This window comes from Somniosus microcephalus, chromosome 34, assembly GCF_052327205.1.
Source record: "Somniosus microcephalus isolate GS21.2 chromosome 34, FLI_Smic_1.0, whole genome shotgun sequence".
Lineage (NCBI taxonomy): Eukaryota > Metazoa > Chordata > Chondrichthyes > Squaliformes > Somniosidae > Somniosus > Somniosus microcephalus.
The window spans coordinates 17225709-17253014 of NC_141020.1; the positions used below are offsets into that span (position 1 = coordinate 17225709).

General features: G+C 49.2%; 1 protein-coding gene across 1 annotated transcript in view; it reads left to right on the top strand.

Annotated features, from left to right (window-relative positions):
* Positions 1-21998, top strand: part of LOC147096831 (cyclin-dependent kinase-like 1) — an 83933-nt gene extending 61935 nt beyond the window's left edge. Inside the window, exons 6-9 of the mRNA XM_085973476.1 lie at positions 2998-3080; positions 6213-6269; positions 13105-13260; positions 15973-21998. Of these exons, the coding sequence (XP_085829602.1) occupies positions 2998-3080; positions 6213-6269; positions 13105-13260; positions 15973-16074 (398 nt within the window). The 3' untranslated portion in view covers positions 16075-21998. The remainder of the gene's footprint in view (positions 1-2997; positions 3081-6212; positions 6270-13104; positions 13261-15972) is intronic.
* Positions 21999-27306: the final 5308 nt, after the last annotated feature.

Sequence of the window (27306 nt, forward strand, 5' to 3'; positions counted from 1 at the left end):
ATTGGTGCCCATCCTCGCTGTGCCCCGCCTTCCCACGGCCAATTGGAAAGCGAGCAGACTCTTAGCTAGCTGATTGGATGATTCTTGACTGTCAGTCAAACGGCCTCACACCCTCATCTCCAGTATTTTTTATCACCAAATAAACAAAAATGAACACCCCTGTGGTTTTTCTCCTCGGGCGTTGCTGGCCGCAGTGTCCAGGAGATCAGTCTTTTAATTCCTGGAGACGCCAGGACAGTCCTGGAGCATTGGCAACCCACACCACCCACCGTGTATCCCGTATTCTGCCCAGCTTTGCAAGGAATAAGAACATAAGAAAAAAAAGAATTAGGAGCAGGAGTCGGCCACAAGGCCCCTCGAGCCTGCTCCGCCATTCAATAAGGTCATGGCTGATCGTCGACCTCAACTCCACTTTCCCGCACTGTCCCCGTATCCCTTGATTCCCCTAGAGTCCAAAAGTCTTAGCCTTGAATATACTCAACGATTCAGCCTCCACAGCCCTCTGGGGTAGAGAATTCCAAAGATTCACCACCCTCTGAGTGAAGAAATTCTTCCTCATCTCGGTCTTAAATGGCCAACCCCTTATCCTGAGACTATGCCCCCTAGTTCTAGACTCTCCAGCCAGGGGAAACAGCCTCTCAGCATCTACCCTGTCAATCCCCTTCAGAATCTTATATATAATCTCTGAGTAGAAAACACTATTAACTGGTGCAAGCAGAGGCTGTGGCCTAGTTCCCCCCTCAATCCTCAGACCTCGGTAACTCAGGGTATGGGTGGGTGGGGGCGTCTCCTTGTAATATCGGAGCACAGTAATGGTCTTTAACCCTTGCAGCACTGCGGCTGGCTCTACCTGACCATATCTGGCTTTGAGTATCCCCAACTATCGTTCTCAGTCAGCACTGCCCCCTTTCTGCTTTGAGGCCTTGTCACAGGTTATTGTAATGTAATGGTTATGTTACTAGACTAATAGCCCAGAGAACGTGGCAACAAGAGCAGGTCAGAGGCTGGCGAGTGACTCACCTCCTGACTCCCCAAAGCCTTTCCACCATCTACAAGGCACAAGTCAGGAGTGTGATGGAATACTCTCCACTTGCCTGGATGAGTGCAGCTCCAACAACACTCAAGATGCTCGACACCATCCAGGACAAAGCAGCCCGCTTGATTGGCACCCCATCCACCACCTTAAACATTCACTCCCTCCACCACCGGCGCACCGTGGCTGCAGTGTGTACCATCTACAAGATGCACTGCAGCAACTCGCCAAGGCTTCTTCGGCAGCACCTCCCAAACCCGCGACCTCTACCGCCTAGAAGGACAAGGGCAGTAGGCGCGTGGGAACACCACCACCTCCAAGTTCCCCTCCAAGTCACACACCATCCTGACTTGGAAATATATCGGCCGTTCCTTCATCGTCGCTGGGTCAAAATCCTGGAACTCCCTCCCTAACAGCACTGTGGGAGCACCTTCACCACACGGACTGCAGCGGTTCAAGAAGGCGGCTCACCACCACCTCCTCGAGGGCGACTAGGGATGGGCAATAAATGCCGGCCTTGCCAGCGACGCCCACATCCCATAAACGAATAAAACCAAAGTGAGTTCAAATCCCACCATGGCAGTTTGAGAAATTGAATTCAGTTTAAAAATACCTACATTTAGACGTAAAATTTTAAAAGTATCAGTAAAAGTGACCTTGAAGTAAAAATCCATCTGGTTCACCAATGTGCTTCAGGGAAGGAAATCTGCCGTCCTTACCCGGTCTGGCCGATATGTGACTCCAGTCCCACAGCAATATGGTTGACTCTTTACTGCCCCTCTGAAGTGGCCGAGCAAGCCATGCAGTTGGTTCAAGAATGGGCAATAAATGCCGGCCTTACCAGCGACGCCCACGTGCCTGGGACGTTCTTGTGCCAATTTTCAGGCGTGGGGGGTGTTCCTTTGGCTGAGAAGCTTATTTCACACTTTAAAAAAAAACTTTTAAATGCCTAACCGGTGAAAAATGAGCGAAATCCCGAAGTGTCAGCGTGCAAGATACAGTGGGTGGCCTGTGAACAGAAGTGTTGATCATAGAATCGCAGCACGCAGAAGGAGGACATTTGGCCCATCGTACCTGTGCCAGCTCTTTGAAAGAGCGATCCAATTAGTCCCACTCCCCCCCTGCTCGTTCCCCATCGCCCTGCAATTTTTCCCCTTCAAATATGTGTGAGATCTGAGGAAGGATGTTCTTGCCATGGAAGGAGTGCAGCGGAGATTCACCAGACTGATACTGGGATGGCAGGAATGACGTATGAGGAGAGATTGGGTCGATTGGGCTTATACTCGCTGGAGTTTAGAAGAATGAGAGGGGATCTCATTGAAACTTATAATATTCTAACAGGACTAGACAGACTAGATGCAGGAAGGATGTTCCCGATGGTGGGGGAATCCAGAACCAGGGGTCACAGTCTAAGGATAAGGGGTAAGTCATTTAGGACAGAGATGAGGAGGAATTTCTTCACCCAGAGAGTGGTGAACCTGTGGAATTCTCTACCACAGAAGGCAGTGGAGGCCAATTCATTAAATATATTCAAGAAGGAGTTAGATATATTTCTTAAGGCTAAAGGGATCAAGGGATATGGGGAGAAGGCAGGGACAGGGTACTGAATTTGGATGATCAGCCATGATCTCATTGAATGGCGGAGCAGGCTCGAGGGGCCGAATGGCCTACTCCTGCTCCTATCTTCTATGTTTCTATAACTCCTCTCCCCTCTGGCTCTTTTGCTAATTACCTTAAATCTGTGTCCTCTGGTTAGTGAGCCTCCGACGTGTTTATCGAGCTGGTTTTAAGGGTCTTACTGTGCAGACCATACTAGTCACAGCCATCCCTGGTACTTGAGTGTGCCTGGATGTTGGTGGCCGGGGTGTGACATCTATCTTGATCTTGCTCTGTGTTGTACCTCGGTCGCTTTTTTCCCCCCCCGCGCACGGACTGTGCATCACGTTTTCTCTCTGCTCCCACAGGGGATCTCATCCCTCGACACCAAAAGGTATTCAGTTCCAACCAGTTCTTCAGTGGAGTCAACATTCCGGTGCCTGACATCATGGTACGTACGCCCCTTTTTTTTAAAAAAAAGAATGACTTTCATTCTACAGCGCCTTTCACAACCTCAGGACGTCCCAAAGCGCTTCACACCCAATGAAGTACTTTTGAAGTGTAGTCACTGTTGTAATGTAGGAAACGCGGCAGTCAATGCGCGCACAGCAAGCTCCCACAAGCAGCAATGAAACGAATGACCAGATAATCTGTTTTTAGAGATGGTGATTGAGGGATAAATATTAGCCAGGGCACCGGGGAGAACTCCCCCTGCTGTTCCTTGAATTAGTGCCATGGGATCTTTTACCTCCACCTGGGCAGGCAAACAGGGGCCTCACTTTGACGTCTTATCTGAAAGACGGCACTCCTGACAGTGCAGCACTCCCTCAGTGCTGTACTGGGAGCAATATTCCCTTTAAGCCGGGCGGCCGCGCTGCACTCCAGGGGTCGCGCCCAGCCGGTGAGCCGCCTTTTAAGTTGAAAAAGACGCGTACGCGCGGACTCTTGAATGGGCCGCGCAGTCCGTTGAAGGCGCGCGAACCAGAAAGAATTTACGGGGAACACTGACTGGGACCGTCAGACTGAAAAGAAAAGAAAGTCTTGCATTTCTGTAGCGCCATTCACGACCACCGGACGTCCCAAAGCGCTTTACAGCCAATGAAGTACTTTTTGAAGTGGAGTCACTGTTGTAATGTAGGAAACGCGGCAGCCAATTTGCGCACAGCAAGCTTCCAGAACCAGCAATGTGATAATGACCAGATCATCTGTTTTAGTGTTGATTGAGGAATTAAATATTGACCAGGACACCGGGGAGAACTCCCCCTGCTCTTCCTCAAAATAGTGCCCTGGGATCTTTTACGTCCACCTGAGAGAGCAGACAGGGCCTCGGTTTAACGTCTCATCCGAAAGACGGCACCTCCGACAGTGCAGCACTCCCTCAGCACTGCACTGGGAGTGTCAGCCTGGATTTATGTGCTCAAGTCTCTGGAGTGGGACTTGAACCCACAACCTTCTGACTCCGAGGCGAGAGTGCTATCCACTGAGTGGGTTTGCACTTAGTCCTGGGCGTGGGCCTGAGTGGGTTCATACCAAGAAAATGAAAAGACAGAAAGAGTTGCATTTCTATAGCGCCTGTCACGATCTCGGGATGTCCCAAAGTGCTTCACAGCCAATGTCTTGCTCCTGTTCCTCCCAAGTTCTCTCTTCCTCCTGTCCTGGGGGAGATGTTTGGAGCTGGGGGTCAGTTCTATGGGCAGGTGACCGACCCCCACGGCCACACCCAAACGGTGTGAGCCTGGACAGCGAGAGCTAGCGGGCCATTCAACCGGGCAGGGACGTTCAGCGTCACACCCTGTTCTGCCCTCACTTGATAGAAACATAGAAGATAGGAGCAGGAGTTGGCCATTCGGCCCCTCGAGCCCGCTCCACCATTCAATGAGATCATGGCTGATCATCCAAATTCAGCACCCTGTCCCTGCCTTCTCCCCATATCCCTTGATCCCTTTAGCCTTAAGAAATATATCTAACTCCTTCTTGAATATCTTTAATGAATTGGCCTCCACTGCCTTCTGTGGTAGAGAATTCCACAGGTTCACCACTCTCTGGGTGAAGAAATTTCTCCTCATCTCAGTCCTAAATGGCTTACCCCTTATCCTTAGACTGTGACCCCTGGTTCTGGACTCCCCCGCCATCGGGAACAACCTTCCAGCATCTAGTCTGTCCAGTCCTGTTAGAATTTTATAAGTTTCAATAAGATCCCCTCTCATTCTTCTAAACTCCAGCGAGTATAAGCCCAATCGTCCCAATCTCTCCTCATACGTCATTCCTGCCATCCCAGGTATCAGCCTGGTGAATCTTCGCTGCACTCCTTCCATTGCAAGAACATCCTTCCTCAGATAAGGCGACCAAAACTGCACACAATACTCAAGGTGTGGTCTCACCAAGGCCCTGTACAACTGCAGCAAGACATCCTTGCTCCTGTACTCGAATCCTCTCGCTACGAAGGCCAACATACCGTTTGCCTTCTTAACCGCCTGCTGCACCTGCATGCTTACCTTCAGCGACTGGTACACAAGGACACCCAGGTCTCGTTGCACTTCCCCTTCTCCCAATCTATTGCCATTCAGATAATAATCTGCCTTCCTGTTTTTGCCACCAAAGTGGATAACCTCACATTTATCCACGTTATACTGCATCTGCCATGCTTTTGCCCAATCACCCAACCTATCCGATCTCCACGCACCTACACACAGTGAATAGTGACCACGACCTGGAACCCTGGCTCCAATTTCTCCCCTCTCTTTTTTCCCTTCCCCCCCGCCCTTACTTCCCTCCCCCAATCCAGAGGGGGCTGCTGAGGCCAACTATAGCACCCCAACTGAGATTGGCAAACTCGTTACAGACCGTAGCTGGAACTACTGGTTGGTGTGCGGCCTAGTCGCACACCAAAGCCCCTGGGGCAGCTGAGCTGGCCGGTGATTCCCCAGACCAGTTTTGGCGAGGGGCGGGGGTGCTAACACTTAACCCTACCCTTCATCCCATACTGCTAATACCCTGACCCATTGGGGGAGTTGCAATGCAGTGGGTGAAATGATCTGCGACCTATGACCTTTATCGAGAAGGTCAACTATGTACAATGGCGCACGCGACGTGATCTCGTCCTCTCGCCAATCGTGCCCCAGGACGTGTGACGGGACGACAATCACCCTTAAAAGCGTCCCAGTAGTAAAATAGTGCGCCGCCATGTGTACCACCCAATCGGGAAGATTTAGGTTGCTAGCCAGGAAGGAATGCCTGACGATGCTGTTGATTCAAGGCTAACATCGGATTTGTTTCCACAGCAACCACACATTCCACAGAACAAACGTATGCCCCCAAATTCTCCCCACGGAGGCGGGCAAGGTGGGTGGAGCTGGGTCGACTCTCTCACTTGGGGTTTGCCAGTGGCCTCATCTACCGCCCTCTGAAGCCAACTTCGACACCGGGAGAATCCTAGTGGATTCGGGGAAGGGGGGGGTGGAGGGTGCGGGTGAAGAACGGGTTTGGATCCGGAGATGGGAATCATGTCTGTGCTGAGAGCGATCGGGGCGGAGACCGGATCAGGCGGGGGCGCTAACACTGCCGTTTGCTTGTCCCCTCCCAGGAGCCGCTGGAGGTGAAGTTTCCTCACATCTCGGCCCAGGCCCTCCACTTAATGAAGGTGAGTGAACAGCGTCGGCTGCCTGCAACCCATGAAACATCCCAAGTAACACCGCCCTGGGAGAGACACCACCCAGGGCGTGACCAGGCAATTCCGGGCTGACCAGCGTTACCTGGGACTGCAGAATTAATGATGTCGAAAGCATGATTGGCTACCAGGTCGATCTGATGCCACTTATTGACATTTAAGCCATTCTCTGTACTAGAGACCCTAACCCCGTCTGTATCACAATCCTATCTACACCGCGCCCCTCACAGCAACACTTAATACGCACCACACCTCCTGAGTATCATTCTGATAGACTCCTCATTGTAACACTGATATACCCCATACCCCTCACTGTAACACTGATAGACCCCATACCCCTCACTGTAACACTGTATACCCCATACCCCTCACTGTAACACTGTATACCCCACACCCCTCACTGTAACACTGATAGACCCCACACCCCTCACTGTAACACTGATAGACCTCACACCCCTCACTGTAACACTGATAGACCCCACACCCCTCACTGTAACACCCTGATATACCCCACACAACTCACTGTAACACTCTCATATACCCCACACCCCTCACTGTAACACTGATATTGCCCACACCCCTCACTGTAACACTCTGATATACCCCACACCCCTCACTGTAACACTGATATACCCCACACCCCTCACTGTAACACCCTGATATACCCCACACAACTCACTGTAACACCCTCATATACCCCACACCCCTCACTGTAACACTGATATACCCCACACCCCTCACTGTAACACTGTATACCCCACACCCCTCACTGTAACACTCTGATATACCCCACACCCCTCACTGCAACACTGATATACCCCACACCCCTCACTGTAACACTCTGATATACCCCACACCACTCACTGTAACACTCTCATATACCCCACACCCCTCACTGTAACACTGATATACCCCACACCCCTCACTGTAACACTGTATACCCCACACACCTCACTGTAACACTGTATACCCCACACCCCTCACTGTAACACTGATATACCCCACACCCCTCACTGTAACACTGATATACGCCGCACCCCTCACTGTAACACTCTGATATACCCCACACCCCTCACACTAACACTGATATACCCCACAACCCTCACTGTAACACTCTCATATACCCCACACCCCTCACTGTAACACTCTCATATACCCCACACCCCTCACACTAACACTGATATACCCCACACCCTTCACTGTAACACTGATATACCCCACACCCTTCACTGTAACACTCTGATATACCCCGCACCCCTCACTGTAACACACTCTGATATACCCCACACCCTTCACTGTAACACTCTGATATACCCCACACCCCTCACTGGAGCACTGTATACCCCACACCCCTCACTGTAACACTGATATACCCCACACCCCTCACACTAACACTGATATACCCCACACCCTTCACTGTAACACTGATATACCCCACACCCCTCACTGTAACACACTCATATACCCCACACTCCTCACTGTAATACTGATATACCTCACACTCCTCACTGTAACACTGATATACCCCACACCCCTCACTGTAACACTGATATACCCCACACCCCTCAGTGTAACACTGTATACCCCACACCCCTCACTGTAACACTGATATACCCCACACCCCTCACTGTAACACTGTATACCCCACACCCCTCACTGTAACACTGATATACCCCACACCCCTCACTGTAACACTGATATACCTCACACTCCTCACTGTAACACTGATATACCCCACACCCCTCACTGTAACACTGATATACCCCACACCCCTCACTGTAACACTCTCATATACCCCACACCCCTCACTGTAACACTCTCATATACACCACACCCCTCACACTAACACTGATATACCCCACACCCTTCACTGTAACACTGTATACCCCACACCCCTCACTGTAACACTCTGATATACCTCACACCCCTCACTGTAACACTGATATACCCCACACCCCTCACTGTAACACTGATATACCCCACACCCCTCACTGTAATGCTCTGATATACCCCACACCCCTCACTGTAACACTGATATATCCCACACCCCTCACTGTAACACTGATACACCCCATACTCCTCACTGTAACACTGATATACCCCACACCCCTCACTGTAACACTGATATACCCCACACCCCTCACTGTAACACTCTCATATGCCCCACACCCCTCACACTAACACTGATATACCCCACACTCCTCATTGTAACACTGATATACCCCACACCCCTCACTGTAACACTCTCATATACCCCACACCCCTCACTGTAACACTTGATATACCCCACACCCCTCACTGTAACACTGATAGACCCCACACCTCTCACTGTAACACTGATATACCCCACACCCCTCACTGTAACACTGATAGACCCCACACCCATCACTGTAACACTGATATACCCCACACCCCTCACTGTAACACTCTGATATGCCCCACACCCCTCACTGTAACACTGATAGACCCCACACCCCTCACTGTAACACTGATATACCCCACACTCCTCACTGTAACACTCTGATATGCCCCACACCCCTCACTGTAACACTGATAGACCCCACACCCCTCACTGTAACACTGATATACCCCACACCCCTCACTGTAACACTCTGATATGCCCCACACCCCTCACTGTAACACTGATAGACCCCACACTCCTCACTGTAACACTCTGATATGCCCCACACCCCTCACTGTAACACTGATATACCCCACACCCCTCACTGTAACACTCTGATATACGCCGCACCCCTCACTGTAACACTGATAGACCCCACACCCCTCACTGTAACACTCTGATATACCCCACACCCCTCACTGTATCACTCTGATATACCCCACACCCCTCACTGTAACACTGATAGACCCCACACCCCTCACTGTAACACTGATATACCCCACACCCCTCACTGTAACACTGATATACCCCACACCCCTCACTGTAACACTCTGATATACCCCACACCCCTCACTGTAACACTCTGATATACCCCACACCCCTCACTGTAACACTGATATACCCCACACCCCTCACTGTAACACTCTGATATACCCCACACCCCTCACTGTAACACTGATATACCCCACACCCCTCACTGTAACACTCTGATATACCCCACACCCCTCACTGTAACACTCTGATATACGCCGCACCCCTCACTGTAACACTCTGATATACCCCACACCCCTCACTGTAACACTCTGATATACCCCACACCCCTCACTGTAACACTCTGATATACGCCGCACCCCTCACTGTAACACTGATATACTCCACACCCCTCACTGTAACACTGATATACCCCACACCCCTCACTGTAACACTGATATACCCCACACCCCTCACTGTAACACTGATATACCCCCCACCCCTCACTGTAACGCTCTGATATACCCCACACCCCTCACTGTAACACTGATATACCCCACACCCCTCACTGTAACGCTCTGATATACCCCACACCCCTCACTGTAACACTGATATACCCCACACCCCTCACTGTAACACTGATATACCCCACACCCCTCACTGTAACACTCTGATATACCCCACACCCCTCACTGTAATGCTCTGATATACCCCACACCCCTCACTGTAATGTTCTGATATACCCCACACCCCTCACTGTAACACTGATATACCCCACACCCCTCACTGTAACACTGATATACCCCACACCCCTCACTGTAACACTGATATACCCCACACCCCTCACTGTAACACTGATATACCCCACACCCCTCACTGTAACACACTCTGATACACCCCACACCCCTCACTGTAACACTGATATACGCCGCACCCCTCACTGTAACACTGATATACCCCACACTCCTCACTGTAACACACTGATATACCCCACACCCCTCACTGTAACACTGATATACCCCACACCCCTCACTGTAACACTGATATACCCCACACCCCTCACTGTAACACTGATATACCCCACACCCCTCACTGTAACACACTGATATACCCCACACCCTCACTGTAACACTGATATACCCCACACCCCTCACTGTAACACTGATATACCCCACACCCCTCACTGTAACACTCTAATACACCCCACACCCCTCACTGTAACACTGATATACCCCACACCCCTCACTGTAACACACTGATACACCCCACACCCCTCGCTGTAACACTGATATACCCCACAACCCTCACTGTAAAACTGATATACCCCACACCCCTCACTGTAACACTGATATACCCCACACCCCTCGCTGTAACACTGTATACCCCACAACCCTCACTGTAAAACTGATATACCCCACACCCCTCACTGTAACACTGATATACCCCACACCCCTCACTGTAACACTGATATACCCCACACCCCTCACTGTAACACTGATATACCCCACACCCCGCACTGTAACACTCTGATATACCCCACACCCCTCACTGTAACGCTCTGATATACGCCGCACTCCTCACTAACATTCTCTGATATACCCCACACCCCTCACTGTAACGCTCTGATATACCCCACACCCCTCACTGTAACGCTCTGATATACGCCGCACTCCTCACTAACATTCTCTGATATACCCCACACTCCTCATTGTAACATTCTCTGATATACCCCACACCCCTCACTGTAACACTGATATACCCCACACCCCTCACTGTAACACTCTCATATGCCCCACACCCCTCACACTAACACTGATATACCCCACACTCCTCATTGTAACACTGATATACCCCACACCCCTCACTGTAACACTCTCATATACCCCACACCCCTCACTGTAACACTTGATATACCCCACACCCCTCACTGTAACACTGATAGACCCCACACCTCTCACTGTAACACTGATATACCCCACACCCCTCACTGTAACACTGATAGACCCCACACCCATCACTGTAACACTGATATACCCCACACCCCTCACTGTAACACTCTGATATGCCCCACACCCCTCACTGTAACACTGATAGACCCCACACCCCTCACTGTAACACTGATATACCCCACACTCCTCACTGTAACACTCTGATATGCCCCACACCCCTCACTGTAACACTGATAGACCCCACACCCCTCACTGTAACACTGATATACCGCACACCCCTCACTGTAACACTGATATACCCCACACCCCTCACTGTAACACTCTGATATACCCCACACCCCTCACTGTAACACTCTGATATGCCCCACACCCCTCACTGTAACACTGATAGACCCCACACCCCTCACTGTAACACTGATATACCCCACACTCCTCACTGTAACACTCTGATATGCCCCACACCCCTCACTGTAACACTGATAGACCCCACACCCCTCACTGTAACACTGATATACCCCACACCCCTCACTGTAACACTCTGATATACCCCACACCCCTCACTGTAACGCTCTGATATACGCCGCACTCCTCACTAACATTCTCTGATATACCCCACACTCCTCATTGTAACATTCTCTGATATACCACACACCCCTCACTGTAACACTGATATACCCCACACCCCTCACTGTAACACTGATATACCCCACACCCCTCACTGTAACACTGATATACCCCACACCCCTCACTGTAACACACTCTGATACACCCCACACCCCTCACTGTAACACTGATATACCCCACACCCCTCACTGTAATGCTCTGATATACCCCACACCCCTCACTGTAATGTTCTGATATACCCCACACCCCTCACTGTAACACTGATATACCCCACACCCCTCACTGTAACACTGATATACCCCACACCCCTCACTGTAACACTGATATACCCCACACCCCTCACTGTAACACTGATATACCCCACACCCCTCACTGTAACACACTCTGATACACCCCACACCCCTCACTGTAACACTGATATACCCCACACCCCTCACTGTAACACACTGATATACCCCACACCCTCACTGTAACACTGATATACCCCACACCCCTCACTGTAACACTGATATACCCCACACCCCTCACTGTAACACTCTAATACACCCCACACCCCTCACTGTAACACTGATATACCCCACACCCCTCACTGTAACACACTGATACACCCCACACCCCTCGCTGTAACACTGATATACCCCACAACCCTCACTGTAAAACTGATATACCCCACACCCCTCACTGTAACACTGATATACCCCACACCCCTCACTGTAACACTGATATACCCAACACCCCTCACTGTAACACTGATATACCCCACACTCCTCACTGTAACACTCTGATATACCCACACTCCTCACTGTAACACTGATATACCCCACACTGTAACACTCTGATATAGCCCACACCGCTCACTGTAACACTCTGATATACCCCACACCCCTCACTGTAACACTCTGATATACCCCACACCCCTCACTGTAAAACTGATATACCCCACACCCCTCACTGTAACACTGATATACCCCACACCCCTCACTGTAACACTGATATACCCAACACCCCTCACTGTAACACTGATATACCCCACACTCCTCACTGTAACACTCTGATATACCCACACTCCTCACTGTAACACTGATATACCCCACACTGTAACACTCTGATATAGCCCACACCGCTCACTGTAACACTCTGATATACCCCACACCCCTCACTGTAACACTCTGATATACCCCACTCCCCTCACTAACTCTCTGATGTAGTCCTCACTCATTAACCGGTGCGGGTGTGTGTGCCTCGGTCTCTGCTGCGTGTTGTGCCCTGGTTTCTCCGGTGTGCGACCCCGCTGTAAGGCGGTGTTGAAGAGCTGCGCGGGGCTCAGTGTTGAAAGGTCTGTCACCCCTGTCGCTTGTCCCAGGGCTGCTTGATGATGAACCCCACCGAGAGGCTGACGTGTGAGCAGCTGCTGCAGCACCCGCACTTCGGCAGCTGCCGGGACGAGATGGAGAACAGCAGAGACGCCGAGAAGTTCAGCAGGAGGCACGAGAGGATGCCACGCCGGCGGCCGCCAGGGGTAAGGGCACGGGGCTGCTTCAATCCATTGATGAACTCACCACTGCCCACCCAGGTCAGGGAATGCGGAGTCAGGGGACAACTAGCTGAATGGATAGCGAGCTGGATTCAAGACAGAAAGCAGCGAGTCGGGGTAACATAGAAACATAGAAGATAGGAGCAGAAGTAGGCCATTTGGCCCCTCGAGCCTGCTCCGCCATTCAATGCGATCATGGCTGATCATCCAAACTCAGTACCCTGTCCCTGCTTTCTCCCCATACCCCTTGATCCCTTTAGCCTTAAGAAATATATCCAACTCCTTCTTGAATATATTTAATGAATTGGCCTCAACTGCCTTCTGTGGTAGAGAATTCCACAGGTTCACCACTCTCTGGGTGAAGAAATTCCTCCTCATCTCTGTCCTAAATGGCTTACCCCTTACCCCCGGTTCTGGACTCCCCGCCATCGGGAACATCCTCCTGCATCTAGTCTGTCTAGTCCTGTTAGAATTTTATAAGTTTCAATGAGATCCCCTCTCACTCTTCTAAACTCCAGCGAGTATAAGCCCAATCGACCCAATCTCTCCTCATACGTCATTCCTGCCATCCCAGGTATCAGTCTGGTGAATCTTCGCTGCACTCCCTCCATGGCAAGAACATCCTTCCTCAGATAAGGCGATCAAAACTGCACACAATACTCAAGGTGTGGCCTCACCAAGGCCCTGTACAACTGCAGCAAAAAGGGTAGCTATTCAGAGTGGCAGAAGGTGGGTAGTGGTGTTATTATTTAAATGGAGAGAGATTACAAAATGCTACAGTTCAGAGGGACCTGGGGGTCCTTGTGCATGAAACACAAAATGTTAGCATGCAGGCACAGCAAGTAATCCAGAAGGCAAATAGAACGTTGGCCTTTATTGCAAGGGGGTTGGAGTATAAAAGCAGTGAAGTCCTGCTACAACTGTACAGGGTATTGGTGAGACCACACCTGGAGTACTGCGTACAGTTTTGGTCTCCTTATTTAAGGAAGGACATACTTGCATTGGAGGCAGTTCAGAGACGATTCACTAGGTTGATTCCTGAGATGAGGGGGTTGACTTATGAAGAAAGGTTGGGTCTATACCCATTGGAATTTAGAAGAATGAGAGGGGATCTTATTGAAACATATCAGATACTGAGGGGGCTCGACAAGGTAGATGCAGAGAGGATGTTTCCCCTCATGGGGAAATCTAGAACTCGGGGGCACAGTTTCAGAATAAAGGGTCGCCCTTTTAGAACTGAGATGAGGAGGAATTTCTTCCCTCAGAGGGTCGTAAATCTGTGGAATTCTCTGCCCCAGAGAGCCGTGGAGGCTGGGTCATTAAATACATTTAAGGTGGAGAAAGACAGATTTTTGCAAGATGAGGGAGTGAAGGGTTATGGGGAGCGGGCGGGGAAGTGGCTTTGAGCCCAAGATCAGCCATGATCTTATTGAATGGCGGAGCAGGCTCGAGGGGCCGAGTGACCTATTCCTGCTCCTATTTCTTATGTTCTTATGTTCCACCAGGATCAGGGCTGGGATCACTGCTGATCACAATTTACATTAACGATTTAGACCTTGGAATCAAAAACACAATTTGCGGACGACACCAAATTGGGGGGGATAGTCAATACTGAGGAGGACTGCAACAAAGTACAGGAAGACATTAATAAACTTGCAGAATGGGCAGATAATTGGTAAATGAAATTCAACACCGATAAATGAGAGGTTTTACATTTTGGTAAGAAAAATAGGGAGGTCACATGTTACTTGGAAAATAAGAATCTAAATGGGGTAGAGGAACAAAGGGATCTGGGAGTACAAATACACAAATCACTAAAAGTATCGACACAGGTTAACAAGGCCATAAAATAAACAAACCAAGCACTGGGGTTTATTTCTAGAGGGATTGAATTGAAAAGTAGTGAAGTTATGCTAAACCTGTATCGAACCTCGGTTAGACCACACTTGGAGCACTGCGTACAGTTCAGGTCGCCATATTATAAAAAGGATATAGAGGCACTGGAGAGGGTGCAGAGAAGATTCACAAGGATGATACCAGAAATGCGAGGGTATACCTATCAGGAAAGGATGAACAGGCTGGGTCTCTTTACTCTTGAAAAGAGAAGGCTGAGGGGTGACCTAATAGAGGTCTTTAAAATCATGAAAGGTTTTGATAGAGTGGATACAGAGAAAATATTTCCAGTTGTGGGGAAGAGCATAACTAGAGGCCATCAATATAAGATAATCACCAAGAAATCCAATAGGGAATTCAGAAGAAACTTCTTTACCCAGAGAGTGGTGAGAATGTGGAACTCGCTACCACAGGGAGTGGTTGAAGCGAATAGTATCGATGCATTTAAGGGGCGGTTAGATGAGCATATGAGGGAGAAGGGAATAGAGGGTTATGCTGATAGATTTAGATGAGGAAAGACGGGAGGAGGCTCGAGTGGAGCATAAATGCCGGCATAGACTGGTTGGGCCGAATGGCCTGTTTCTGTGCCTTGTATCCTATGTAACCCTATATAAAACCTGCTGGGGTTCCTGCTCTTCATTGCTATCCAATGACTCCTGCTGGAGAATGCATGGTATGGGTGTCTTAGCCGAGGAGCGGACCAGGCTGGATTGCGATGCACCCCGAGACCGATAGCCTGCACTACGAAGAAGGGCCGAATTCCGAGTGTGTGATTGTAGTTTTTTTTGTTTTCTGCTCTTTCAGCTCCAGCACCTGCCTCAACTAACAAGCAGCAACATCTCGCCAGCGCCCGAGGCCAAGAAGCACCACCGGCACAAGTACGACCATCACCTGCCCAACATCTGACTATATGGCAGCAAAAGCCAGCGAGCCCAGCCAAACGCCCACCTGCACCTGCACAGCTTCCCCACCAAGTGGAACTCCTGACGACCACTTCCAAACCCACTCTGCACTTAAAGGGACCTGGGCATGCAGTTCAGGGCGTTAAAGAGGGAGGGGAGAGGGGGACGTAGAGTGTTCAGTGAGAAACTGTACCTAAAACGCGCTCTCGAAGTGGCGCCATTTCTGTGCAGGAAGTCCAACCCACACTCGAATAGTAATCCTCCTGATAGCCAGGCCCCTTTAATATATATGAAGACATACAGCCACGGTGCTGACATATTCACAATAAATTTGTACCTTTTTTTTAGTTTGCACATACTTTTTATAGGCCAGTAGATCACACGTGGCAGTCCTAGTCGGTTGATGCATAGATGTTTTTCTAAATACAAGATGACAATGGAGTTGATACTTCGGAAACTTATTGCACAGAGCCACCTAGTGGCCAGATCCTACAACTGCAGCGTGACCGTTGACATAGCAAAATTGAATAGGAACTGTTGAGACAGCAATTTACACTGGGAAATGTTGGCAGAAAAGTGTGACCAAAAATTATGACACCGGGGAGTAAGCTTTTATGGACAGTAAGTGTGCGACTTATGTAAGATTTTTAGATGACCAAATTAAAAAAAATCTGATTCTGCCTCCGGAATAGTAGTTTCAATGGGGCCTGCACGTATATACGTCTGTGTGTGCATGTCATTGGCAATGTTCCCTCTTTTTTTTCCATGCGCGGTCCCTTTAAATGTGCTGCGCGGCCGCACAGGCGCGGTGTCTTTTCCAGCTGCAGCAGCTGGTGAGCGACCTGCGTGGGACATCCCGATCGACAGGGGGGGATCGTTGGTCATAGGGGTGACTTTTTCCCTCTTGTCTGAATCCTGAGCGTATACCCAACCCCAGACATTCCCAGGCTCCCTCGCTCCTGGGTGCCAGATGTAGCTTCAACATGACTACCCCGCCTCGGTGCAGACTTTGAACCGAAACCCATTACTCTGGCCTGAATTTAAACCTGGAATGGTCTTGTTTTATAAAACTGACAGCAGTAACGTTTTGAGTACGGGAGCAAGGATGTCTTACTACAGTTATACAGGGCCTTGGTGAGACCACACCTGGAGTACTGTGTGCAGTTTTGGTCGTCTTACCTAAGAAAAGATATACTTGCCATAGAGGGAGTGCAGCGAAGGTTCACCAGACTGATTCCTGGGATGGCAGGACTGTCGTATGAGGAGAGATTGGGTCGACTAGGCCTGTATTCACTAGAGTTTAGAAGAATGAGAGGGGATCTCATTGAAATGTATAAAATTCTGACAGGGCTAGACAGACTGGATGCAGGGAGGATGTTTCCCCTGGCGGGGGGTCTAGAACGAGGGGTCACAGTCTCAGGATACAGGGTAGAACATTTAGGACTGAGACGAGGAGAAATTTCTTCACTCGGAGGGTGGTGAACCTGTGGAATTCTCTACCACAGAAGGTTGTGGAGGCCAAGTCACTGAATATATTTAAGAAGGAGATAGACAGAATTCTAGACGCAAAAGGCATCAAGGGGTATGGGGAGAGAGCGGGAATATGGTATTGAGATAGAGGATCAGCCATGATCATATTGAATGGTGGAGCAGGCTCGAAGGGCTGAATGGCCGACTCCTGCTCCTATTTTTCTATGTTTCTATGTTTTTGAAATGTGCTGCAGGCCCAAATCTACAGCAGTGATGAATTCAGTTTTCCCACGCACACCATTTCTGTTTAACACTGAACGTCGTGTCTGGTTCATCAATGACGGGGTCACGGAGGTGAAACTAAACTTGTGCCTAACCTGGGGACTGTGTGGCTGGAATGAACTAGGAATCCACTGCAGCAGGGCAGGTGCTAGTGGAGAGTGGGGCAAGGGGCGCTGGTGGTGGACAGGTCATTGCTCTTTGGGACAGCAGGTAGGGACTACTTTTCCCGTGCACCTCCGGTCCGTGCGCTGGGTGGGGCCAGTGGGATGCCTATTACCAGCATTGGCTTTCTGGCACAGTGCTTGAAAGAATGACAGACAGTGCGACAGACATCCCAGCTAGAGCTACACGGGTCACCAAATGGAGCGAGATGGGGAAGGCCATTCAGCCTATCAAGCAAGAACCTACCCGCCCCCCCCCCCCCCCCCCAACTGTTGAGTGACTCCTGGGTCATCGTCCCAACAGGGTGACCTCATGTGCAAACTAGGTGAGAAGGAATGGACGTTTCTGTGAATGTCGGGAGGCCTAGTTGGATTACGTTATGTGTCATTTTGAAACTTATAAAATTCTAACAGGACTAGACAGACTAGATGCAGGAAGGATGTTCCCGATGGCGGGGAGTCCAGAACCAGGGGTCACAGTCTAAGGATAAGGGGTAAGCCATTTAGGACAGAGATGAGGAGGAATTTCTTCACCCAGAGAGTGGTGAACCTGTGGAATTCTCTACCACAGAAGGCAGTTGAGGCCAATTCATTAAATATATTCAAGAAGGAGTTAGATATATTTCTTAAGGCTAAAGGGATCAAGGGATATGGGGAGAAGGCAGGGACAGGGTACTGAGTTTGGATGATCAGCCATGATCGCATTGAATGGCGGAGCAGGCTCGAGGGGCCGAATGGCCTACTCCTGCTCCTATCTCCTATGTCATGTTCAACCGCAGCTTGGGCTGGAGTCTGAGCTTCAATGTAGCTCCTGTTTTTTTTAATACATTGTACTCCGCACGGACTGGAACATGTGTATCAATAAAAACAGTGGGTGCTCGTACTCTGGGCTGGCCTCGGCCCAAGGGATAGCCCTCCCCTTCATTCCTGTTAGTTCCTCCGATGGTTGACTTTGCAAGAGACAGTGTGTGAGGACGGGACCTCATGTCTCACGTGCTACAACCACCTAACTCTACTTCCTAGCCACAAGTGTATAGTTACTGCTGTTTGTGGGAGCTTGCTGTGCACAAATTGGCTGCTGCGTTTCCTACATACCAACAGTGACTACTCTTAAAGTACTTCATTGGCTGTAAAGCACTTTGGGACGTCCTGAGGTGGTGAAAGACGCTATATAAATGCAATTTATGCAATGTTTCTTTTCTCAGTCACCCATCGAGCGTGCTGCTCCTGCTCACTCAGTCTCCCTCTTAATTAAACATCAAGGGAGAGTCGTTTCAGATCCTGACACATTATAAGAGGACGTAGAGAGGTGTACACTGACCAGCGTCTCTGTCACCCCTAGGTTTATACCCTGCCTAGACTCATAGAAAGTTACAGCACAGAAGGAGGCCATTTCGGCCCATCGTGTCCGCGCCGGCCAACAAAGATCTATCCAGCCTAATCCCACTTCCCAGCTCTTGGTCCGTAGCCCTGCAGGTTACAGCATCCCAAGTGCACATCCAAGTACTTTTTAAATGTGGTTTAGGGTTCCTGCCTCTACCACCCTTTCAGGCAGTGAGTTCCAGACCCCCACAACCCTCTGGGTGAAGACATTTCCCCTCAAATCCCCTCTAAACCTTCCACCAATTATTTTAAATCTGTGCCCCCTGGTTTTTGACCCCTCTGCCTGTAGCCAGCACTTGGGAGTAACAAGAGGTGACTTGAGATATTCCAGTCAGTGTACAAGTATTTGCCATTTTAAGATTATGAAGCAATCTGTACTCGGACACTGTGCGACAGCTCAGCCTTGTGACTGGGCTGCTCTCCGCTCGCTGACCCTTCCCCCACTGGAGTTGCCAACCCACCAGGATTGCCCTGGAGTCTCCAGGGACTAGAGATTAATCTCCTGCACTGAGCTGCGAGCAAAACTGCGAGAAAAATCATTTAAAAAAATGTTTTCTTTACAATTTTCTTTGAATGCTTTCGTTTATTAGTTGTAAAAGTATTGGAGTGGGGGGAAAATGGCTGTTTGACTGGGTGGGGTGGGTGGTCAGGTGATGAAACCTCCTTAATACAGCCAACCAGAGTTGGGAACCCTATCCCCCACCATTGAGTAGACTAGGCCTATATTCTCTAGAGTTTAGAAGAATGAGAGGTGATCTCATTGAAACATGCAAAATTCTTACAGGGCTTGACAGGGTAGATGCAGGGAGGATGTTTCCCCTGGCTGGGGAGTCTAGAACCAGGGGTCACAGTCTCAGAATAAGGGGTCGGCCATTTAGGACTGAAATGAGGAGAAATTTCTTCACTCAGAGGGTGGTGAATCTTTGGAATTCTCTGCCCCAGAGGGCTGTGGAGGCTCAGTCGTTGAGTATATTCAAGACAGAGATTGATAGATTTGGATATTAAGGGAATCGAGGGATATGGGGATAGTGCAGGAAAGTGGAGATGAGGTAGAAACATAGAAGATAGGAGCAGGAGTAGGCCATTCGGCCCCTCGAGCCTGCTCCGCCATTTAATGAGATCATGGCTGATCATCCAAACTCAGTACCTGGTCCCTGCCTTCTCCCCATATCCCTTGATCCCCTTAGCCTTAAGAAATATATCCAACTCCTTCTTGAATATATTTAATGAATTGGCCTCCACTGCCTTCTGTGGTAGAGAATTCCACAGGTTCACCACTCTCTGGGTGAAGAAATTCCTCCTCATCTCAGTCCTAAATGGCTTACCCCTTATCCTTAGACTGAGAAGATCAGCCATGATCTTATTGAATGGCGGAGTGGGCTCGAGGGGCCAAATGGCCGACTCCTGCTCCTATTTCCTATGTTGTACAGTCCTGGAGGTTTGCCATACAGTACGGCAACAGTTCCTTTGACTTGAGACAAGGTTGTCTGTCTTTAAATCCCACCCGGGTACCAGGCCCATGTCTCTTCTTGCAGAAGAACGTGGGCCTGTGGAGAGAGGCTTGTGAACTCTGCAATGTGTTTGGATCATCCCCAAGCTGAGGCTCCAGCATGGCCCACTGATTCGGGGCTGATCTCCAGGCCATGGGTCTCTAGTTGGTGCAGAAAATGGATATCATAGTAGGAGGCCATTCAGCCCATCGTGCCTGTGCCGGCACTTTGAAAGAGCTCTCCAATTAGTCCCACTCCCCACAGCCTGCGAGTTTTTCCTTTTGACGTGTATATATCCAATTCCCTTTTGAAAGTTACTGCTATGAGAGACGAGTTGCGCAGCCAGGGACTGACCAACAACCTAAGTGGCCTGTAAATGGGGCGATAGCGGATGTCTGGAGTGGGACTTGAACCCACAACCTTCTGACTCGGAGACAAGAGTGCTTCCCACTTTCAACTGCAGACCCAGCGGAGGGGAAGAGGGAGGGATGGTGAGGCACTAACATACGCGCTTCTTTCCCCAAATAAAAATGGAAGAGTGCCATTCTGGCCAATGTTTATCCCTCAACCAACATAACAAAAACATTATCTGGTCATTATCGCATTGTTGTTTGTGGGACCTTGCTGTGCGTGAATTGGCTGCCGCGTTTCCCACATTACAACAGTGACTCCACTTCAAAAGTGCTTCATTGGCCAAGACGTCCGGTGGTCGTGAAAGGCGCTGTATAAATGCAAGTCTTTTTTTTTCTTTTCACACGTGGCAGCAGCTTCTGTTGAAAGGGCAAGGGAGCACAAAGCACCCGCTCTGCTTTCTTAGGCACGCACAGTATCGTCCCATTTACAGGCCATTTGGATTGTCGGCGAATCGCGAGCGATCAACCAAACAGGTTACAGAAGGCTTGGTGCAACTGGGCCCGGCCCGGCCCACTGTACGGGCGCAGGGCTGGCAGGCTGCTCCCGAGGCCCGGGAGGTCCGTTCTCGGGCGTTCTGGCTCACAGATCGGCCTGATCCTCTGCCAGTTCACCCTCGCTCCATCCCCTCGATCGAGCCAATCCGTGTAAGGTTATGTACAACTGGGGCCCTGCCCAGGCAGGCACAGGATGCTTCTGTGTAATATTAAACCTGTTTCTTTGAAACTAAACTGAGCAACTGGTGGGTTTTGTTGTGTGTGGTTTATTATCTGTCACACTTGCAAATACTAACAAAGGAGATAATTCAGCCTGATACCTCCACCATCATCCATTTTTCCTCAAGTTTATCGCTAGGGTACGGTAGCATAGTGGTTATGTTACTAGACTAGTAATCCAATAAGGCCTAGGAGACCCGCGTTCAAATCCCGCCACTGGTAGCTAAGGAATTTAAATTCAATTAAATACAGGAAACTTTGGTTTATCCGGAGGTTAACTGTCCGGAATGCTTGAGCCACCGGCAAAAATCAGGAGCCGTTTCGTTGGGTTTTTTTTCTTTTCGTTGCTTTTTTTTCACCAGTCAGGCTCTGCCAGGTCGCGCTGAAGCTGTTGCTTAGCTACAGAGACGCTTGCAAGGTACGGCCGACTGTTTAGAAGCTGTTGCTAAGCAACAGGGTTTGTTGCCAGATACGGAGCTCAAAATCTCCGTATGTTTCAACATTAGCGCTGGTTTGTCCGGCAGTTTTGATGGGACGGCAACAGCTCGGTCTCGTCGGTGCCGGATAGCACAAAGTTTCCTGTAAATCTGGAATCTATCAGTAATGGTGACTACTGGATTGTCATAAAACCCATCTGGTTCACTAATGTCCTTTAGGGAAGGAAATCTGCAGTCTTTACCCGGTCTGGCCGATATATGACTCCAGACAGAGATCGATAGATTTTTGAATATTAAGGGAATCGAGGGATATGGGGATAGTTCAGGAAAGTGGAGATGAGGTAGAAGATCAGCCATGATCTTATTGAATGGCGGAGTGGGCTCAAATGGCCGACTCCTGCTCCTATTTATTATGTTGTACAGTCCTGGAGGTTTGTTATACAGTATGGCAACAGTTCCTTTGACTTGAGACAAGGTTGTCTGTCTTTAAATCCCACCCGGGTACCAGGCCCATGTCTCTTCTTGCAGACCCACAGCAGTGATTCTTAACTGCCCTCTGAAATGGCAGCCAGTAATGCAAAAAGGCAGATCAGCACCACCTTCTCGAGGCAATAAATGCCAACCTTGCTGCCGATGCCCACATCCTGCGTCAACCAATTAAAAAATGGGATGTTTGAGGCGTAGAAAGTGTTAAAAGTACAGTTTCAGCAGTCTTATTCCATTGGTCACTGAAGGGTTGCAGTAATGCCATCCTGCCTTTTGGTGGCGCTGCTGAGAAGAAAAGGCCATTGTCGGCTTAACAGTGACACCATGAGGCTGTTGGATGTTACTGCAGCTGCACCCTTCCACCAGAAGGCAAGAGGGTGCAATAGTCATGTGTGAATAGTGGGCAAAAAGCAAAATGCTGCTGCTGCTGGCAATCTTAAACAAAACCAGGAGACGCCCAGCAGGTCAACAATCCAAGTGGCCTGTAAATGGGATCAGAAATGTGTGCGAAGAGGGAAATCAGAGGGAAAAACAGAAAATGCTGGAAACACTCGGCAGGTCAGGCAGCCTCTGGAGAGAGAAACAGAGTCAATGTTTACGGTCGGTGACCCTTCATCAGAACTGGAAAAAGTTGGAGATGGAACAGATTTTAAGCAAGTGCAGGGGCAGGGAAAGTGAGGAGGGGAGGAAAGAACAAAGGGACGGTCTGTGATAGGGTGGAAGGCAGGAGAGATTAAATGACAAAAGGTATGATTGTACAAAGCACAAAGAAGATGGTACTGGGACAAGTAAAGAAACAAAAGATGGGTTTAGAAGAGGTGTACTTGCTTAAAATCTGTTACATCTCTAACTTGTTCCAGTTCTGACGAAAGGTCATCGACCTGAAACGTTAACTCTGTTTCTCTCTCCACGGATGCTGCCTGACCTGCTGAGCGTTTCCTGCATTTTCTGTTTTTATTGCAAAGTTCCAGCATCCGCAGTATTTTGCTTTTGTTATAGAAATCAGAGGGTGTGCGTAAGTGCTCCCTCTGATGGCCAGCCCAAGAACTGCACCTTACTGTTTCAACAGAAGCAGCCACGTGTGGGAAAGAATGGCTTCCATCTTTATTTGTGGAAAGAAGAGCGGGTGTTAGTGTCTCACCGTCCCTGTCTCTTCCCCTCCACTGGGTCTACAGTTGAAAACATACAAGCCGTGGCTCGGTGGGCAGCACTCTCGCCTCTGCGGTCAGAAGGTTGTGGGTTCAAGTCCCACTCCAGAGACTTGAGCCCATAATCCAGGACGGAAGGAGTGCTGCACTGTTGGAGGTGCCGTCTTTCGAATGAGGCCCCGTCTCGGGTAGATGTCAAAGATCCCACGGCACTATTTCAAAGAAGAGCAGGGGAGTTCTCCCCGGTGTCCTGGCCAATATTTATCCCTCAATCAATATCGCTAAAACAGATTATCTGGTTATTTATCTCATTGCTGTTTGTGGGACCTTGCTGTGCTCAAATTGGCTGCCGCTGTCAGGGTGAGGCTGGTTCTGGACCCAAGTGCAGACAGACGAGGCGAGAAGCAGGTATGCAGTCTTAAGTAAAAGTACTTTACTAGGATCACACAGGTAAACAGTTACAAACATAGGAGCTCAAGACAAGCTACCACTAGGCAAACGGCTTGTCAAGACTGAGCTCAAGACAAGCTACCACAGGCAAACGGCTTGTCAAGACTGAGCACAGAGGGAAGAAACCACAGAACTTAAATACAAGCAAAAACAGGTGAAACCAATAAACCTGATAAACGGCAGTTAAGTAATAAACACAGCAGAAACTAGTAACAATTAACAAAGGGAAACAAACAAGTGAAGGTGCCATCTAGGGGTTACTGAAGGAACTGACCGGCACCCTCACAGCCGCATTTCCTACATTACAACATCAAAAGTACTTCGACGATAGCAAAATACTGCAGATGCTAGAAATCCGAAATAACAACAGAAAATGCAGGAAAAACTCAGCAGGCTAGGCAGCATCCGAGGAGAGAGAAATAGAGTCAACGTTTCAGGTCGAAACCCTTTGTCAAGACTTCATCAAAAGTACTTCATTGGCTGTAAAAGCGCTTTGGGACATCCTGAGGTCATGAAAAGCGCTATATAAATGCAAGTCTTTCTTAATGGTTGCTCTGTCATGAAAAGCCCCTGCTCTAGCTATGAGCACAGCTAAAATACTCATGAATGGAAAAACTCAGGAAAGATCACAGAACCACAACTACCCAATACAAAAAATGCTTGCAACATCTGGATGAGGAACTTGCTGTCCTTTAGAAGTGAGTCGTCTTATAGCCTCACCCGCACAGAGCAACAGGGTGACTGTCGAGTACAAGAACAAGGATGTCTTGCTGCAGTTGTACAGGGCCTTGGTGAGACCACACCTTGAGTATTGTGTGCAGTTTTGGTCGCCTTATCTGAGGAAGGATGTTCTTGCCATGGAGGGAGTTCAGCGAAGATTCACCAGGCTGATACCTGGGATGGCAGGAATGACGTATGAGGAGAGTTTGGGTCGATTGGGCTTATACTCACTGGAGTTTAGAAGAATGAGAGGGGATCGCATTGAAACTTATAAAATTCTAACAGGACTGGACAGACTAGATGCAGGAAGGATGTTCCCGATGGTTGGGGAGTCCAGAACCAGGGGTCACAGTCTAAGGATAAGGGGTAAGCCATTTAGGACAGAGATGAGGAGGAATTTCTTCACCCAGAGAGTGATGAACCTGTGGAATTCTCTACCACAGAAGGCAGTAGAGGCCAATTCATTAAATATATTCAAGAAGGAGTTGGATATATTTCTTAAGGCTAAAGGGATCAAAGGATATGCGGGTTAGGTTGATTGGCTATGATAAATTGACCCTTAGTGTTAGGGGGATTAAATACGTGGGGTTACGGGGATAGGGTAGGATATGTGTCGGTGCAGGCTCGATGGGCCGAAATGGCCTCTATCTGCACTGTGGGGTTTCTGTGATTCTGTGATATGGGGAGAAGGCAGGGACAGGGTACTGAGTTTGGATGATCAGCCATGATCTCATTGAATGACGGAGCAGGCTCGAGGGGCCGAATGGCCTACTCCTGCTCCTATGTTTCTGTGTTTCTATGACTGTGCTATTGGCCGGTTCTATCTGGGTCATCATCTGTACAGAGCAGGCGAGTGGTCCTTCGGGGCGAACTCAAGCCTGTGACTCTCCTGTTATTATGGAACGTTCCTTTCTAATCAACTGCAGTTTGGCTAATTGTTTTTCCCTATAAACCAATTGCCAGGTTGAAAGCAGGCTAGTGCCTCACTGTCGCACTCTCGCCGTGCTTCCCTCCGCCCAGCAGCCCTGAGCGCAGCAGCCTATTTCTATCAACAGAGGAGTAGGCCGTTCAGCCCCTCGAGCCTATTGGATCACGAAAGTAATTCGACAACGTGTCTCGGCTTTCAGCTGGGTTGAACTCAGAGCACCGCCAGCAATTGAGACACAACTGTGGTCGAGTGAACGATAGCAAAATACTGCAGATGCTGGAAATCCGAAATAACAACAGAAAATGCTGGAAAAACTCAGCAGGCCCGGCAACATCCGTGGAGAGAAAATAGAGTCAACGTTTCGGGTCGAAACCCTTTGTTAATCTAGAGCCGCCTTTGTCTCCACTAGTCCTATCACCATCTTGTCTCGTTTTGAATACCTCTTAATGTCTCTTCACTTCTCTTTTGTTCTCTCCCAGCCTGGCCCCTCAAACTATTTAATTTCCTGTGCCTTTCCAGTCTTGACGAAAGGTTTGACTCGAAACGTTGACTCTATTTCTCTCTCCATGGATGTTGCCTGGCCTGCTGAGTTTTTCCAGCATTTTCTGTTGTTATTTCGGATTTCCAGCATCTGCAGTATTTTGCTATCATACTGGTGTTTGGTTCACTGCCACACCTCTTCTAGGAATGCCTACCTTGAAGAAGTTCTGCTCTTCTCTTCGACGGGATCTCCGTTTGGCTCTTCAACCTTGTTCATCTTCATTACTTTCAGTTTCCCTTCTCGTGTTTGACTTATTTTTTATCCACACCTTTGTTTTGTGCCCTTCCCCCTTTTCTCTCTCCCACATGGCAGCTGTCTCCCATTCTGCCAGCGCATTTCACACCTAATCTAGAGCCGTCTTTTGTCTCCACTAGTCCTATCACCATCTCGTCTGGTTTTGAATACCTCTTAATGTCTCTTCACTTCTCTTTTGTTCTCTCCCAGCCTGGCCTTTTAATCGGTTTCATTTCCTGTGCCTCTTTAGTCTTGACGAAGGGTTTCGACCTGAAACGTTGACTTTATTTCTCTCTCCACGGATGTTGCCTGGCCTGCTGAGTTTTTCCAGCATTTTCTGTTGTTACTTCGTGGTCGAGTGAACACGGTTGATTTCCTG